Source organism: Taudactylus pleione, unplaced genomic scaffold (genome assembly GCF_031769625.1).
Source record: "Taudactylus pleione unplaced genomic scaffold, aTauple2 ptg000019l, whole genome shotgun sequence".
In the NCBI taxonomy this organism is placed as follows: domain Eukaryota; kingdom Metazoa; phylum Chordata; class Amphibia; order Anura; family Myobatrachidae; genus Taudactylus; species Taudactylus pleione.
Window position 1 is genome coordinate 5958937 of NW_028284421.1, and position 19970 is coordinate 5978906.

At 37.0% G+C, this 19970-nt stretch overlaps 1 protein-coding gene across 1 annotated transcript in view; it reads right to left on the minus strand.

Annotated features, from left to right (window-relative positions):
* Window positions 1-1422: 1422 nt before the first annotated feature.
* Window positions 1423-19970, minus strand: part of ALDH1A2 (aldehyde dehydrogenase 1 family member A2) — a 52549-nt gene continuing 34001 nt past the window's right edge. Inside the window, exons 8-13 of the mRNA XM_088443117.1 lie at window positions 16324-16426; window positions 15451-15635; window positions 13793-13957; window positions 13078-13235; window positions 9568-9642; window positions 1423-3792 (exon numbers count right to left, since the gene is read on the minus strand). Coding sequence (XP_088299243.1) covers window positions 3720-3792; window positions 9568-9642; window positions 13078-13235; window positions 13793-13957; window positions 15451-15635; window positions 16324-16426 — 759 coding nt within the window. The 3' untranslated portion in view covers window positions 1423-3719. The remainder of the gene's footprint in view (window positions 3793-9567; window positions 9643-13077; window positions 13236-13792; window positions 13958-15450; window positions 15636-16323; window positions 16427-19970) is intronic.

A 19970-nucleotide genomic window follows, 5' to 3' on the forward strand; every position in this document is an offset into this window, starting at 1 on the left:
CATAGACATTATCGATCTTTGATTTCTTGCGAGTTTTCGTACCAGTGCTCAAGTCATCGCCCACTTCCTGCCTTTTTTCCCCCCACACGACTCTAACCACCTGACAGACATTCCCTCTGACTCCTGGACCAAATTGCCATTATTGTTCTATTTTCTTCTCTGCGCAAAAATAAATAAATATAAAGGACACACTGCAGGTGAGAGATTTAGAAAATATGCAAAACAACATCTATGCAGTATAATGGTATGGACTAAAATGTGTTTTTCCCCATTACTCCTCCATTTCCCCCAGAGTGCAACTTGTAAATATCCCTGTAGGAACCACCATGTTACTTTCCCTGAAAAAAAAAAGGTAGTCTTCTTCCCCAGCACTGGGCAGAATTCATGTCAGCTCAGACAAATGCTCTGTTATAGTCACACACACACGGTAACCATTACCCTGGAGCTTCTGACCACCATACATTTCTGTGGGAAAACATAGCAACTTAAAATGCTTGGTTACCAGGGACTTACAGTGAAACATATGTGGCTGGTGATTGGCTTTGCCCTGTGGGATTAGGCCATCCAACAAGTGTACTGAATGAAGAGTCAAGTCTCTGAGGTCTCTAAACACCAACAATACTACATTAGCTTAGGTCAGAGGTTCCCAAACGCCACCATTACATTCCAGGTTTTTCCGATATCCATGCATGAGCACAGGTGACTTAATTAGTACCTCAGTGAGTTAACCATCTGGACTAATGCTTTTTAAAATCTGGACTGTAGTGGCAGAGTCTGGTAAACTCTGGTTTAGGTCACAATTTGTTCTTGCTAAGTTGAGGTTCTCATTTTTAGACATTTCACCCCACAATAAAAATTGGTAGAACTTGTATTGGCAAGGGCCACACCATTTTTCTCTAGTTATTTGTATGTACACATATGGTGAACTACTAGGAAGGCTTCCTGCAAACTAGAACCAGCCTTTTTCTCCATTGGCAAGATCTACTAGATCTCCATAACCTGCAGCAGTGTGGGCATCTAGCTTTGCAAATGTAAATGCCTTCCAGCACAATTTAAAAAAAAAATTAAATGGGTCTCATGAACCTGAAACTGTCAATTAACACCCCACATATGAGCAGTAGTACATTTGTGATGGTCTATGAGGGGTGTACCAGGTCATTTAATCCAAAGGGATCTATGTACTAAGCCTTTTAGAGATATAAGTACCAACCAATCAGCTCCTGACATTTTTCAAACACAGCCTGCAAAGTGACAGTAAGGAGCCGATTGGTTGGTACTTTATCTCTCACCAAATGCAGTTAGCATTCTTTTGGCATGGTCTCCGACTGTTACCCTTATAAGATGAGCTCTCCTTCCTTCCCCTAAAATTTTCTTGGACAAAGCCTTTATCATCAAAAGAATAAAAATGCAAAAGGAAAAAAGTAGTTTATCTGGAATTTTAATGGAAAAAAAAATAGAAAATATTCATATCCTTTACATTTTAACAACTGTATATACATGAGTGAGAAAACAAACATGCAGGTGGTCATTTTAGTCTAAAGCCACACACAAGAGTGGTATACATTATCATTTTAACAAGCCATTAAACCCTTTTGCGGCTATCATTTATTAATTTTTTTGCCACATTTCCATACATTAAAACAAACCTTTTATAAATATCTACGGGCATGGTCAAACATTTATTTTTCAATTATTTATTAAAAACTAAAAGTAATTAGTTTCCATACAAAATTGCAAATAATGTTTAGGGCACAATAAACCCAGATGAGTATATGATGGGGATGAGATAGGGGCCCATTTTTTGGGTGGGAAAAAAAAAAAAGAAGAAGAACCACAAGGACCAAAACAATGTAATTTTTTTTCTTAAATGGCAAAATCAAGAGTGATTCCACAGTATAATATTATAAATTACATGTAAAGTTTGAGACACACTAGTTGTCTTCAAAATAATGCTTTAACTTAAACTTTGAGTAATATTCAATTACGGTGCACAGTCTATTAATCACCTAATAGAACATGATCAGTCAATATTGATTAAAAGAACACTAAAACACTAGTTTATAGGATAGCGCTAAAAAAGAGCTTTCACAAATACATATTTAAAATACAAGTTGTAATCTGATGATTTTGCAGTGTCCTTCAACAGGATTATTGGCAACGAGCCTCTTCATTGTGAAAATGATGATGACAGAATAGTAGACACTCTACTACATAACAAATGTAAATATGTCAAATGCCTCAAATCCTGTCAGAGGCAGGGGTTATTCTGATATACACAGGCATAATTCTCAGCCACAGGAGCCTCATGTACTTTAGTTCCACTCCTGCTTAAATGTATACAGTATTAGCAAACTTTTATCTCCTTCATATAAGACAAGTTGTACTTTACTTTTATTGGTCCCTTGGGATATGTACACCACAGGGATTTTCCTTTTTTGTATAGGCTAAAAAAAAAGAAAAAAATTGTTTGAGAAACAGAAAAGATGACATGTCATGGCAATGGGGCACACAACATGGCATGATATGCCAATGGTGGATAGAGATAGTTTTCACAGTACAGTATGAAAAAGCTATACCAGTACATGTGCAACAGAGATTAGCTCGAGATCCATTACAGAAAAAGTAAAAATGAGAACTTTTTCCCACACAAAAAAATACAAATAAAATATATGTACAAAGCTAAATAAAAAAAATAAAAAAAACCTCTAAAGTGTCAATTAAAAGACATTCCAAACTAGTACAATATCTACAAATTCTAACGCATATTTTATTTTAAGGGTCTGCTACAATGCTATAAAATGGATCCACTTGAAAGCAGAACTCTTCCAGGTTTTATTAGTCAATTTCATATAAACATTTGAAATGTCCAAAAAAATGAAGCATCTGCTTGATTTATCTAGTGTCTGTTTTATTGAGCAATAAAGCCAGTAATGGAAGCTTTAATATATCATTTAGAATGCTGAGGCTAAATTTACAGCATTCATAGTAATCAAGAACAGGAACTACTAGAGAAAGCCCTCTCCCTCCCTCCCACTCAAACATTTTAAGGGCCGTGATTTGTAATAAAAACCTTACAATTAAAATCCCATTTAAAAACATTGGCTAGATTACAAGAAATTATGAGCGCTTGTTATAAATAGGATAAATTATCTGGCTTGAAGTTCATTTTAGGCAATAAGCATAGCAAAACTGTTTGATTAAATTAAATGGAAATAAAAATGTACTAGTTAAGTCTGGGAGATTTCTGGTTTTAAAACAAGCCATATCTGTCCATGCTTACAGCGTAAAAGCCAGCTTGTCCAAGAGACGCAAGACCTACTTCCAATACAAGGCAAAAACATACATATTCTGCTCTATGCTACACACTTATGAACCATAATACAATGAATACCTACTGTAAATATACTACGGTAGCAATGAAATCATGTCTAAGATTTTGTAGAGTGTATTGAAGACCAATGACTGACTATTTCTGGATTGTAGCTCCAGAAACTGATTATATTCTATTGATTAATTCTATTCCTGAGTAGTGGTCTGGACACATATTACAGACGATGGCTGCAAACCAGCTTTCCTAGAGAAAGCTCAATCCAAGCTCGTCTTAATCTTCATTACAGTCAATAACAGAAGTGTTAAGACATGCTAACATTTCAGTACTTCCTAGCAAACAATAGTGATCTGGAGATTTTTCTTCTCTTTTTCAGCTGGCATTTTGCTTCTTAGGAATTCTTTTGTGTGATCTTTATGGTCACTGTTTTTGCTTCTGTGTATTCCCTCAGTCCATATTCTCCCCTAGGTAAAAAAACAAAAATATAATTAATTTCCAAAAACAAAACCGGGCACCGTGCTTTAGAATGTCAGGATCTAGCAATGTACCTGCAGCAAACAGGTTAGCAACACATGGGCGCCAAACACAACCTAAGTGAGCCAAAAGCATAAAGCCTGAAAGAGGTCATGATAACCAATTTTGAATATTGCTAATATATATATTATATATAAGATAAGTAGTTCTTGGATCGCGCACAGTGTATTCTCCTGAATGTGACGTTAAAGAGCAGGTGTCATACATATGAATATCATGTTTCGTGCACATGGCTTATGTTCAAAAAGATAAGACCTTTGTGAAAACATTTTTAATGAGGAAAATACTCAGGCTATACCTGAAATTGATGAGAATATTGATATATTCTTTTGGGACTTAGAAAGTACTCATTAAGGAAACTAAAATTTGGTGGGATATCAAAGGCCTTGAGTATTCCATCAAAGTTAATAGAATCCCAAGAAGCCTCCGGCTCAATAAAGTCCCTAGCTTTGGTCAGGACAACCCAGCTTTCATGGAGAAATGGGATAGTATTCTCCATGAATGCTCTCTAAATCTAATGAAATTGATCACACAAAAAAACCCATTTAGAAATAGTAGAGCAACTGATCAAAGCTAGAAGAAGTGCATATACTTCCACAACAAGAGAAGGAAGAGTTTAAAGTTAACGAGGTAGTACTTATTAAGAAAATTGAGAAGGCTGAGGAAGAGGTAATCAAAATCAAAGAGAAAAAAATTTCTAAGAGATAAAGTGGATTACGAAACAAATAAAATTAAAAATTGGAACCGCCCCAGGGATACCCAATTCCAGCCATCTAGGAACAAATGGAATAGAGTCCCACCGAAGACCTATGCACAAAGGGCTAGGGCTAGCCCTGTAGCAAAACAGGAACTCCCTCTAAGAAATAGATATAGTACACTAGACAGATTGGAATCTACTAGTGACAATGGTTTTTGTCCCCTACCCCCACACCTTACCATCAGCGACCTCAAAAGAAAGCCACGTTCAGGTAACAGTTCAGATTAGCGTCCCCTCTCAAAAGAAGACACATAGGGAAAGAAGAGCAGGCTGTAGAAAGGGAACCAAAAAGAAGAAACCCTTACAGACCTTAAAAGATCCCTCTACACTAGGCATCTTCAATATTTCAGATTATCCCCTATCCCAGGCAGAAACCTCTCTTCTTAGCAAAGGATTAACCTTTGCACCTACACAGAAAAATTACAGATTCCAGATGTTTATCGATTTAAACAAGTTCGTCAGAAAATTAACACTTAAACGACATTTCATGAAGAAAGATACGGCCATTATTCATAATTATGAGAATACTTCAAAATCAGGCCTTAAACGTGTGTCCAAATTTTACCCCCTAGAATCCAAGAGCAGCAACATATCGATGTTTTATAAATTGACTAAAAAGGACCTAATAGATACCCCAGCTGAAATATCTCCAAAGAGTAACCTGACGCATCAAGAGAAACAAGCACTTAAAGCTCTACAAGAGAATAAAAATTTAGTCTTTAAACAGGCTGATAAGGGGGGGTGGTCTTGTTATTATGAACAGGCTAGATTATACTAAAGAGGCTGTACGGCTCTTAGATAATCCTAAATCACATACACCACTAACCAAAGACCCCACACAAGAATTTGTTGAACTCTTTAGAGAATTACTTGTGCAAGGTTTACGAAAAAACTATCACAAAAGATGAATATCAATATGTAATGATGTCCAATCCAGTTATTCCCATTTTTACCACCTGCCCAAAATCCTTAAGAACCTAAGAAACCCACCAGGTCGACCCATTATAGCGGGCATCGACTCACTGACGTCACATGCATTTGAATATGTGGATATCTTTCTCAACAAATACATGAAATTACTTCCTTCATATCTTAAGACACAACTAGTCTCCAAAATTTGATACAAGAAATTAGGTGGGATGATTGTTTCATGTGGGCCACTATAGATGTCCAATCTTTGTACACTAGTATTGAACACCACAAAGAAATTGAGGCGTGCAAAAAATACCTAGAGAAGGATTTATCCATTGATGCGAACCACCAACAGTTAATTTGTGATGTGATTTTATTCATTTTAACACATAATTATTTTAAGTTTTTAGATGATTTTTTCTTACAAATATGTGGCACGGCGATGGGTACTGTTTTTGCGCCTAGCTACGCCAATTTATTAATGGGACACTGGGAATCGGAATATATTTTTAATAATAATCCTTTTAGTCATTTTATTCAATTTTACAAGAGATATATTGACGATATCATCATCATATGGAAAGGGTGTGCTAGAGATTTTAGTGAATTTATTGCATTCATCAATATTAATGATTTTAACTTGAAATTCACCTTTAACCTACAGAAAGATGAGATTGAGTTTTTAGATATTATTTTGAGGGGATCCAATGATGAAATCACTACCAGAACATATATCAAATCAGTGGACACTAATAGCTATCTACATTATAAAAGTGGACAAGTAAAAAGTTGGAAAGACAATACTTCATACTCTCAGTTTCTTCGCATTAAACGTAATTGTAGTGATGAAACTATTTGCCTTGCACAACTCAACATCTATGCTGACAGGTTTAAGGAAAGGGGCTATCCAGAAACACTGATCACGGAAGCCATTTCTAAAACAGAAAATTTGAATAGAAAAGAACTTCTGGAATATAAGATTCGACCTAAAAAAGATGATCAGGTACCCTTCATTAGGAAATTTAATGAAGAAGAAAAAAGAATTAGGCGTGTCCTCAACAAACATTGGGGAATACTCAAAATGGACCCCATTTTAGCTGACATTTTACCCAATAAACCCACCATTATTTACAAGAAAGCTAAGAACCTTAAAGATATTTTAGCCCAGAGTATGCTTCAACAAATCCCATCCACTAAACAAGTTCTTAAATGCTTAGGGGCCTGTAAATGTGGCCATTGCAATATGTGCAGATATTTACATCCCAATAGAAAGTTTTTTTTTAATTTTAATAACTCTAAACAATTCAACATGAAACATTTCATTACTTGTAATGCATGTTCAGTAATTTATTTATTGGAATGGCCTTGTGGCCTAAAGTACGTGGGCAAAACCAAGAGAAATCTCAAATTAAGAATTCAAGAACATGTAAGAAATATAAAAAATAAGGTTGAAAGCCACTCGATATCCAGACATTTTAAAATACATCATGATGCTAACCCAGAGAATCTATCCTTTAGGGGCATTGAGCATGTCAAATTAGGTACAAGAGGGGGAGATCTTGTTACAAAACTGTCCCAGCGAGAGATGTACTGGATTTTCGAATTGAACACATTACTACCTCATGGCTTGAATGACAATTATGAAATTGCTCCTTTTCTTTAAATGGCTTTTAACTCTTTTCTGTATATGTCTCCTTTTTTACTTCTATCTCCTATGTGATACTACAATGTCCGATGGTATTTCTATATTCATATATTTTAGTATAATAGATTATTTTATGATTATGTTTTATTATCAATATTTATCTTCTATCATTATTTTCTGTTCAATTCAGTTCACTTTTATTCCTGATTTTATTTCATATTGTCTTTTTTAGTGTTATTAATTGGGATATTTTATATTCTACATTTTATCTGGTTATCTGTCTAATTGATGTACTAAGTACCTTAACTTATATATCTATTTATTAATTTATTATGTCAACATGATATCGATTATGATTATTAGACTGTCATATAACAAGTTTGGATTATGCATCCAGGTTTATAACATACTCCTTAAGGTACTATGTATCTGTGTAAACCAACAAAATGGCCACCATCTAAATCATGTCACTTGTTGAGCCTGGTACTAACCAACAAAATGGCCGCCGGTTATTTAATTGTCTGTAGACAACCAATAAAATTGCTCATACTATTTATTAGGAGCACTGTGTTGCATCCTGACGACTGTTCTTTTGTATACTCGCTGCTGGGTTTTCCCACTTCACCCACGCGGCACACAAGGCGGGACTTGTCATTACAAGCCGCTGTGTACTTGCCACGAGTCGCGCATGCACAGTGTATCATGAGCGGCATCTTGGGATACCTCTGACATCACGGATGATGTCACCAAGATGGCCGCGGTGCACTGCGCATGCGCTAAATGGCGGTTAGCACTAATTCAAAGTTTATTGATTACCTCCACCATAGGGTATATAAGGCTGTACATGCACACCTATACCATTACCCCTGAGGAAGTCCAAAGGACGAAATGCGTTGGGGACTGCCAGCCTCTCTCAGATAGATTTGATACCACCTCACAGATAAGCATTTTCTCTTTTAATCTTTGTGTTAACTTGTCCCATATTTTCTCTATTACTTTATATATGTAATAAAGCCCCCCTGTTTTAAGTACACCACTGCTGATGATGGTTATTTATTTCATTTGAAGACCATCACCACTTCATGTGGGTACTTTTGGGGCTGAAAAAGAAAGAAGAAATATGGATAAACCACTAAGGATATTACTACACACATTCACACAAGAATTGATCGGGTACGCATAACCATTTATTACGAGGTTCACTACATTGGAAGTACTACACTATATTATTTTTCTTTTCCATCTGGCTCTGCCAAGAGCCTCTTCTCATCAAGGTCCTATTTGGCACCAGTAACCCGGGTCCAGCCTTGTTTATTTCATCCACCAACAGGACTTACAGATAAGCCTCAAAGAATGTTTCTTTGGTACGCTTATTATTTATCACACTATTTGGCACTTGTCCTTTCCACCCCATTTTCCATATATATATATATATATATATATATATATATATATATATATATATATATATATATATATATATATATATATATATATTTTATTTTTTCCCCATTTCTTGCTCAAAAACTAACCCTAACAGTGTATTTGTGATATCTGAAGTCTAAGCTTTTCTTTCTGAGTAGGTCAGTACCTTTTTTTCATAGAAAGAAAATTAAAGTACTGGCCTTAAGGGTTCAGAGGCCTATCCCAAATCACACAACACAGCATAATAGAATAAGTGTGCAGGAGTGAAGGCTATCTGCACATGTTCCTGGAAAGGTTTGCTGAAGCCTAAAAGGCTTTTGCTGGGCCCCCATTGCCAACAATGAGGAACATACTAGTGTCATCTACAGATGACATAAGCTGTAAAGTCAAATTAAGTTTACCGCTGCTCGCAAAATACTGCACGGATGTCATAATCCCTTTAGTGAGTGCTCAAGGAGTTAGAACTTATTCTCAATAGGAGCCCAAAGAATTATAGCATGAACACAAGATGCTAGCTGCAGTATCTATTGATATAATTACAAACCGAGTCATACAGTGCAAAGGAATCCTCATATTTCAGAATCTATGTACTAAGCCTTTGAGAGAGATGAAGCGGATGGAGATACAGTACCAACCAATCAGCTCCTAACTCATTTTTCAAACACAGCCTGTGGCATGGCAGTTCGGCGATAAAGTACCAGCCAATGAGCTCCTTTCACTTTATCTCCATCCAAGGCTTAGTATACAGACCCCACAGCCTGTACACTGACAGTTAGGAGCTGATTGGCTGGTACTTTCTCTCTCTCAAAGGCTTAGTACATAGACTGCTAAGTTTTGTCTGAACAGCAATATTGTTAGAAAATCATTTTGAAGTAAAAGGATAAACTATGACCAAGTGTATTATGCAATGCATAATTTATACATCCCAAAGAATTAAAATCAAGACATCTACACAAATTTACTTACATTTCCCTCCCATTTCCAGATCTCTTGTATCCTCCAAACGGGCTTTGGGCATTTAAGGCATTGTAGCAGTTTATCCTAAGTTTAGAAAGAAAATGGGAAGGGGTTATTAGGTACACAGTGCATAAAACCATTCACATGGGTAATGTGAGAAATGCTAAAGCAGATATGACAATGTGCAGTTTGTTGATTTTGCACAAGGATGTTGTGTTAAGATTGTTGCATGGCATGGTTCGCTTTTCACTGAATTAAAAACATGCCATTGCAAGTTCCCGAAACCCAGGACCGGTGCTAGCATGAGGCAGCTGCCACTGGACGGCGCTGCCGAGTCCACAAACGCAGGATGTCTCTTTCGGTCCTGGCAAGGACTACCGATGACCAAGGCTGATGCAGGTGTGTGTAGGTAGTGGGGTGTGTGTGTGTGTATGCATATGTGTGTGTGAGTGCGTATGTGTGTATGAGTGTGGGGGTGGTTTTTTAAGTGCTGGCAGGGTGAGGTGTATAAGTGTGTGCGTGTTAATGGGTGCTGACATATATTGGGGCATGGATGCATGGTATTAATATATATTGGGGTATGGATGTGTGGCATAATGTACTGGGGTACTGCTGTATGGAATATATAAATAATTTGGGGCACACGTGTGGCATATATATTAGGAGCATTGTGTAACATAATTCATGACTATGTGACATAAAATACATTTTTTGTACAGCTGTGTGGCATATGTATTGGGAGCACAAATGTGTGGCATATTATGTGTTAGAGGCATTGATGTGTGTCATAATTATGAATTGTGGATACAGCTGTGTGGCATATAATGAATGTGGCACAGATGTATGACATATTATGAATTGGGGGGCAGTGTTATTAGGCACAGTATGATTTTGGGGCTCTGCTGTGTGGCATATTTTAAATTGGCAACACTAATGTGTGGCATAGTATGAATTGGCGGGAGCAGGGGCAGTGGATAAAATGTTGCCTAGGGCACCCTGACACCTTGCAGCAGCCCTGCCTAAACCCATCCTGCCCAAACAATACAGGATGAAATTAGATCTAGTACGCCACAAAACGTTGCTCATGGACGACTTAATTTTGTGTAAAAAGTCACCAAGTCTTCAAAATCACTTTCATGTTTAAATAATATAAAAGGCTTTCTACATCATATATAAACAATGAGGAGTTAGGGAGAGTCATACTTTGCAAAGTGCTGCCATATAGATTTTTTTTTTTTTTTTTTTTTTACATAACACACACACACACACACACACACACGAATTGAATGCCCTTTATGGCTTCAAAGAGATTTTATAGGTGAAGACTGGAGGGGAAATGTACCAAAGTGTGCACATTAGCAGCAGTTTTGACTTCCAAACTGCTGGATTTTCAATTCGGAGACTTGGAAGCGATTTTCAAAATGCAGTCGATATGTGGCATTTAGAAATGGCTAACACCCCTACGGCTTCACCCAAACCACCACAAAACCACTGTAAAGCTATCTGGCCAGAGAGAAGATGAGCACGCATAACATATTTAAGTGGGACAAAATTTATTTGCTGAAATATGCTAGGGAGCCACATTAATGGGCTATTATAAATTATACTGATTTATTAATCTAATATAAAAAGTTGTCAATATTAAAGGATTGCTTATAGAGACAATAAGGGGAGAAATCAATCACCCACAGGGTATACACCATAGCTAAATGAGTGAGCTGCCTGATTCAATTAGCTGCAGGAACCCTGCGTGCTAATTACCAGAAGCAGGAGTTTTTCCTCACAGTCTGAGGAGCTGTGAGGAAAAATTTGGTTTGATATGCAGATTCTGCATTTAGCCGCAGGGGGGAACCCACTGATTCCGCATTTTACTCAGAATCAGTGGGTTAGCACGTGGCAACCCAGCGTAACCGCGCAGGGAAAAGGCTAATTAATTGAATAATCATTCCCCACGCAATGCAATCAATTAGCTGCAGGGTTATGTCCGGCGGGAAATTTAATTTCCTATAAGTAAAAATGCATTTATCATATGGGAAACAATAAATATATTGTTATGTGGGCACCATTTATAGCATAAGTAATTAATCCCCCCCCCCCCCCCCAACCGGCATGATAAATATATTAATAAATGGACAAATTAACATATCTAATAACTATTAGTTTATTAATCTATTTACTCATTACCTTGCCCCCCAAATATAATCACTAATATTTTACCCATGATAAATAATTAAGGTTTTTGTACCCTTTTTAATACATAATTGCCCAAATAATAAATGTATTGTACCGCGCCTTCTGACTAACCAGACTGCACAAACAGCATGCTGTTTGGACCATCTCGTCTGTCATATGTGATGTGTAATGCAGGGTTTTGAAAAAAATGGTGGTACTGTGATTATTGCCTTTCAAAACAGTCACAAAAAATTAATAAAAAAATAAAAAAGTGGCTTTGACAAAATCGCCCTTTAGTAAATTTTTCTCCCTATGCTTCTCAGCATAATAAGCAAAGTGTGACATTATATGTAGGCAGCAATTATGCCTCAGTATGCAAAGAAAAAACTGCCATGCAAAATTTCCTCTTAATAGAACTATACCTTTATTATAAAGTCAGTATATTTAGATATTTCTTATACAAAATAGTTAAATGCCAAGAGGCGCAGCATTTCATAGGCTTAATCTCCATTTACCTCAACGAATGGCATAAATTCCTTACAGCTCCAGAGCACAGACTCAAGGGAGATGCAGTTCTCAATTTAGTGTTGTGGTAAAACCTATAGCACCAATTCCATGTGTACATTAATTGCAATATTCAAGCTATAGTAGTTCTTTAAAAAGCTCCTTGGGCTAAAAACTACATAAATAGCACTGCCTTAAATAACTTGGAAGCAACGTCATGTGTGTTTTAATTAGGATTCATTGGTAATAAAAAAGTATTTTCATGAACTTGGAAAGGCTAATTTTGATCAGCATTTTTTAGAAACGGCCCAAAGGCAGAAAATGCCAGCATTGCTTACTTCACATACATTGTATGTTAGGGGAAATAAAAGAATGCACCTTAATAAACTACAGGATGTTACAAAATACTTTGAGATCTTGAATATTATCTACACTAGATTTTGCAATGTTCTTATAAAAATGGACCTACAGTAGATTACAGCAATTTACTGGGTCAAGTGGGGCCAGTATCTGGATTTAAGAAGTCACCAGACATTTCATTTTCTTGAAAAGAACCCCCCACAGTCACACAGAGATAATAGAAATATTATATACACACACAATTTATACTTTAATTCAGGGATGTGCAGTCAGGGTAGGCAGGGGAGGCTGAGCCTCCCCTGTCATACTCCCTCCCCTATCATACTCCCTGTCATGCTCCTGTTTTGATTTAAAAAAAACAACAACTGATTTTATACATGTGTGCCTCCCCAGCCATTGACCTCACCGCACGTCACTGCTTTAATGACTCATCACAGCGAGTATCGGTACATCATTACTACAGAGTTCCAGAAAAGTTCCTACCATACGGTTCCAGCTTGCATTGCAGATGACACTGTAAGGGCCTTGTTGATATCGTTGGTGAATACAGCTGCAACTAACCCAAAGTCAGAATTGTTCGCCCTTTCTATGACTTCCTCCATAGTTTTAAACCTTAGTATTTGTTGTACAGGTCCAAATATCTGTAAAGAATAAGTTTGAAGTTTAAAAATGACATGGAATTTAAAATGTCGTATATCTAATTGGAGCTTCTTTAAGGCATCAGTGGACACAGGGTAATGGTTTAAACTACTATCCCCAAACCCTTTGTAAAAAAAAATAGGTAAATGCCCACTGTATTTTATAGCAGCATGTACAAAGATATTCCCCCAGATTAGTGTAGATATTGTAAGTGCTCACCCACATTAGACAATTTGAATCACAACTTCAGTGGTTTACATTCGGTATATTACTTTTGAGTATGTTTCAGGCTGGTCTTAGGTTTAAAGCTAGGAGCATGCCCAAGTCTAGTGCTTGAGATCATGTACTGCAGGAAGTGTTCTGGCTGTGTAGGATTAGAACTGTTTGGGTAATGAACATGTTGTTTAAATAGTTTGCATACCCTCTAAGAAACCAACGTTGTACCAAGAGCCTAGTTTCAGCTATCCACTCTCTTTATTAGGACCTACTAATATATTGTGCATCATTTAGTGATTAGAGATCCGATTAGAATTTGTAATGGTGCATGTAGAGATTTTACCTCCTCTTTGGCGATTCTCATGTCATCTGCCACATTTGAGAATACAGTAGGTTCTATGAAGAGTCCTTTCCTCCCAAGTGGTTTGCCACCACATTCCAGCTTGGCACCTTCAGTAATACCACTCTGAATCAATTCCAGGATTTTATTGTATTGTTGCTTGTCAGTCTAAAATATAAAAAATTCAAATTTATATAGAAGTGTTAAACTAGAACTTTACTGGAACTTGTTTTCCAGTTTAATTTACATGTAAAGAGGTATAGCCAGTGATTTGGAAATAGCATGTACCAACTACAGCCTTCCTTTTAGCTCTATTTACACTAGAAGTGAACATCATCATCACTTTGAACTTCTCTAGCATGCCAGTGACTAACTGGCATTAGCTGGGGAGCATAGCCATAGTTGGCAAATTCCAGATAACTGCAAGTTGAGCTTGCAGCACTGTACTAAACTTACCTGTTCATTTCTTCATACAGGCGATTGTCATGTAGTCATTTGTACCAGACTGCATTCTGCCTCCTCAGTTACTATAAGTTATAAGCCCAAAGTGTGCAGTATATTTATGCTCAAAGCAATATTTTGTCATGAATGTATTTGTTTATGACCATATTTATCAGAGAATGCTTATGAGATATCCCCTAAAAACACCCCTATTTGGGTAATACTATACATTTTAAGGATCCCACGATTTTAACAACTCCAGAATAGTATTCCAGAGCTTGGCTCTGGGAGCAAATGCTATGCTCAGATTGAGTTAAGGTGCCCATCCACTAGCAGACATAAAAACGACTGCACGATTAAGACATTGTAATCGTGCAGTCGTTTGTCAGTCTGTGATGAGCCTGCACTGAACGAGCAGTCGTTCAGTGCAGGCTCATCAATCATCTGCAAACATACTAAACCTGACATTATCATCAGGTTGACCAGCATGTTTGCACGATGATAGATGTCCAAACGACCAGCGGGCACGCGCATCGCTGGTCGTTTTAGACATTTTTGTAGACGATTTTCCAATGATTTATGAACGATTGTTATCGTTCAATTGCTCAACTTAAACGTCTAGTGGATGGGCACCTTCAGACAATTTAGCCTATAGGCTACAGATCGTAAAAGTAACCAGGAGGGGGATCTTTGCTTGCACATGTGCAGCCATCAGACCACGCATGTGAGATTGCGCAGCTGGACCTTGAATATAGTACCCGCATTAGCATTACATAATTTCTTATTGCCGCAATAAGAAAAGCATTGGTTCTAAATCCTGATCATCAATATGTGCCTTAGTATGATCTACGAAGTGTGGCTATTAAACAACGAGACTGTACTTAAGAAAATAAACAAATAAACCATACTGCGCAAGCTAAAAGGAAGTGAGGGAACATGGACCTTGAAATATCCAAAAATAGTTTTGCAAGTTTCATCCCTCTTGCACAGTTTGCGGTCACATGGCGTTCAAAGAACTTGTTAGTAAATATACAATGCATGGGAAAAACACAAGGAGATAGCGACCTTGCTTGCAAATTTTACAGGTGGGCGCATTACATTCCTAACTATTTACTATGCTAAAGACACTGTAGCTACATAGATGACACTCCAAGTTGATGAAACATGGAAGGTTTGGAAGTGGGTAACAGACATAAAATGAAAGAGTAGTTTGATAATACCTGAGGGCCTTGTTCTGTAGTTGGATCAAAAGGACTTCCAACTATTCTTCTCTTTGCACGTTCAACACTCCTCCGAACAAACTCATCATAGATTGAGTCCTCCACAAACGTTCGGGAGCCCGCAGTACAGCACTGTCCTTGGTTGAAGAAGACACCCTGGTGTGCCTGTTCCACAGCATAGTCCACTACAAAAAATAATGTAAAATGGGAATCTAAATATACAAGATCAACTAAACTGCTGGTGACTTGCTCAATCATACATTCCAACTGTTTCAATTTAGGTGGGACAGTGCCGACGTCATGTTTCCATTGCTTGGTGGGAAAGAGTTGGGTGGTATCTCCTGTTCATTGATGGTCTGCTATGAACAGTGCCACACATACCTGTTACTGGTGTGAGCAGTAACAAACAATTGTTTAGAGTAAAGACCAAAGGGCAGCTTAGCCCTTCATGAATACTAGGTATGCCCTCATTGTGATAGACCTGTGAACCGATCGTGACAGGGCCACACCCCATCCCAGTTCATGGATATTCAGTGTCAGTATGCATAACTTTCAAACACAATGTATGGCTGTAACAAATGTCTGTTTCCCTATAGGTCATAAGCTTGCCCCTTTGTCATTACTCAGTCTATTATTATTGATTTGTTACCATTAGTAAAAAGCAACAGAATATGCTGGTGCTAGATCGTGAATGTAACATCAATAATAATATTTGTAATTTGCTGTAGCCCGCAGTAATGAAACGGTAGTTAGGGCCACAGAACAAACTGAAATAAAGACCTACTACATTGGTCTCCTTCCACTGCAACCAACGTCAGCAGCACTGGCAGCAATAAGGACAGAAGTAAAGGTCAAGTAAGAGAACAGACTTACAATCTGCATCTGCAAATATGATGTTGGGGCTCTTCCCACCCAACTCAAGCGTCACTCTTTTTAAATTGCTTCTTCCAGCTGCTTCCTGGATCAGCTTTCCAACCTAGCAGAAAAAGGGAGAAATATTATTAAATAAATACCAAGTTGCTGCAGCAGATTACATATACCTCTACAGCAGACTACACATAATTTCCAACATTTTTTAACCACTAAACTGGTGCATATACACAATAACCTTGTTACATAGAATTCAAGTAAAAAGAAATAAATAACTGCTCAAACCCAGAGAATAAGAATGTATAGTAGGAATTAAACTTGCAAAGAGAAATTTTATTGTGCAGTTGGCCAATATTTGAGAAACCAAAACACAAATTCCCAGGGACAAATCTATAAATTCTGGCTCTTTCTTTTTAGTTTAGGAACAGTTGGCAACTATGGATTGGGAGAGAACAAATACATGGTTCAAAGTGAAAAACTCATTAATATTCAGTACTACCTGTGCAGATGCAAATTTAGTCTCAAACTGGTAAAAGGAAGGGAAGGCCATACTTGCCTATTCCCTTGGAATGCGTGGTAGACTATTATTAGAGGAGTACGCTGCCCTTTTGAATCCCATCTCTTTCTGGTGAAGTAGATAGGACCTTTATGATGCAATTAGCAGCATTGCCTTGAGGTGGATGGGGTATGGTGATGAAAATGTAAATCTGGATATACCGTCACTCAATAGATTATTAAACTGTTAACCCAATGGTGTTGTAAAGCTTGTGACTAAATCCAGACAAAGAGCGATAAATTAAACAATTTATTACATAATGCATAAAAGACAAGAAATATAAAATATATAAAAATCACACACAATACAAAACAATTACATACAGACTGGTTCAATATTATTTTAAAAGGCACAACAGATAACCCCTGCAGAAGGTATCTCTGGTGTATTATATGTAGCACTTTTCAATGTAATTATCGGCCTCCAAACAAATAATTAATACAAATCGCCCGTTGTGTCAAGGCTCCCATATACATATATATACATGCACTAAGGATCCTTGACACAACGAGCGATTTGTATTAATTATTTGTTAGAGATCAAGGATCTGTTGTGCCTTTTAAAATAACATTGAACCAGTCTGTATGGAATTGTTTTGTATGGTGTGTGATTTTTATATATTTTATATTTCTTGTCTTTTATCCATTATGTAATAAATTGTTTAATTTATCGCTCTTTGTCTGGATTTAGTCACAAGCTTTACAACACCATTGGGTTAACAGTTTAATAATCTATGGAGTGACGGTATATCCAGATTTACATTTTCTGGCTGGTTATAGGTGTGTTTACAGGTACTACCTTTTAGGTGCAGCTTATTTACAGACATTATATTTAGATTTATTCTTTTTATGCGCCTGAATTTTTGCTCTTTCGTGACTATCTAATTTATGGTGATGGCCTCAATCACGGGTTTAACACTTACTGTATTTTTAATGGATCGAGGATTGTAGAGAAGACACCCAACACTACTTATGTAGATAACTGGTGGACCCTTCCAGCATTGAGATAACTTATGAACTAGGGCAGAGCAGATGCAAATAATAGGGCATTTTAAAAGTATTTAAAAAGTGGAAAGAACATTTATTATTTTTTGCAACATTATACTACAAAGCTCAGAGTAGAAGTCTGTTATTAGACAGTCACGTTACTTTATGTTAAGGGTTGCAGAGCATGTACTGTAAGCTTTATTAATCTACAGCATGATTTATTGATGGCCTCCATTTTCATAGTGTTTCTGTTTTGCATCAAACTATAAGCATTTTACAGAGAAGTTAATATGCACTAAAGGACAACTGAACAAAAGCTTTACTTCCAGCCCGGCTACAAGGATTAATGTATAATTGTAAGAATTGTAAAAGTATTGCTCCAATGCTGACTTATTGGAGTAGGAAAAAATTACTTCAATGAATCCAGTGTTATGAAAATTAAATTGCTTAAAGACAATGATATCCTGTATTTTATTTTAATGCTTTGACAAATATGTTTCATATATTACTGAATATGGCTGTTGAAGCATCTGAAGTTGCTGTATTTATGGTAACAAAAGTTACTTCCAGAACAGCTAAGTCATGTAAAGATGGAGACCATGGTTAAATGTATATATAATGGAGCTGCGGAAGTGGACTATAATACAAAAATCGCAGACAGTTTACGGCAGATTTAGGCAGGCCACGGTCAGGCTGTAATAGAAAACTGCTACAAAAAAATAAAATACCAAGATGTAGGTTTTGCAGGACTTCAGTTGTCAATACAGAGAATAGATAGAGTACCCAGCTCCCACTTTATTTTTTTGTGATTTACCTTTCATGTATAATGGAAGCTGCCACTAGTCTTTAGCCCTTTTAATTCTATATCATGCTTCTGGCTCATTAGTTATCAAAAACATTGCACAACAAAGTCAAGAACTGGTTTAGTGAGGAGGTCAGATGTTCTGTATATACCATACACAACATTAATCTCACTTAAGAAATGAAAGGGGAATCCTGCTGAGTAAATTAGAATAAGTGGTAATACAGCTGTTTGCTACAGACATTTGTTTGGCATTAAACACTTGCAATACTCCTGTAGTGCACTTTGATGGCTCCACTTGTATCTAGTTTAGCAATGGTGAGATCATAGTTTGTATAAGGAAAATACATTGCCAAGCAGAACAGAACATAAAAATAGGTTTAGTGTGTTAACAAAATATTTTGCATCAAATCAGCAATTTTCCTACTTTGCATGTTTTTCTTCAAAGAAAAAGGACAGATATGGGATCTCTTAAATCAGTAACCCTTTAAGAAACTCTCAAGATACAGTACAGAAAGAAATGTCCTGTCATTGATCATTTGGGGATTTTGCCATTTACAGACAGCTAGGGGGCACAGTGGTTAGCATTGTTGTACAGCACTGAGATTATGGGTTAGATTCCGGCAAGGGTCCTATATGTATTTGGTTTGTATGTCTCCCCACATTTGCATGTGTTTCTCTTTAGGTGCTACAGTTACTTCTCACAGAAACAAACTGGTAGATTAATTGGCATCTGACAAAGTGAAACGTAATATGTTTATGTGTGTATTCTAGGAAATTACACAGTAAACCCCAATTTAATGGAGCAGAGACTAAAGGTGGATGATTACTAATTCTCTATACTGCAGTGTGGGTGCTGCAGTTGCACGTCCCCTTACCCCTCTAACCAATGGCTCCCACACTGCAGGGGACGGAGTGTGAAAGGGTGATTCGGCCAAAAGATGGGTGAAGATTAGAGTTTAAAAAAAAAAAAAAAAAAGTGTTGACCATTTGTGTTTACCATACACATGTCGACCTTTTGTACATGTCGACCTTGTGTGTCGACATTTTGTACCTGTCAACCTATTATCCCTGTTGACAATCTGGTGTCAACCTATTGCTTATTGATTTTTTTATGGTCTGCTTTCATCCAAAATTCTGTGTACTGAGCTACTATACAATGATTAATATTGAATGTGCTTACAGGTGACACATCAATGTGTAAATCCAATAGGGCTTCAGTATTTTCAGACCATTGGATCCAGCACAGCAGGAACTTATATTTCAGCATGCATCGGTTAGGGCTACCTTGAATATGAAATGCTTC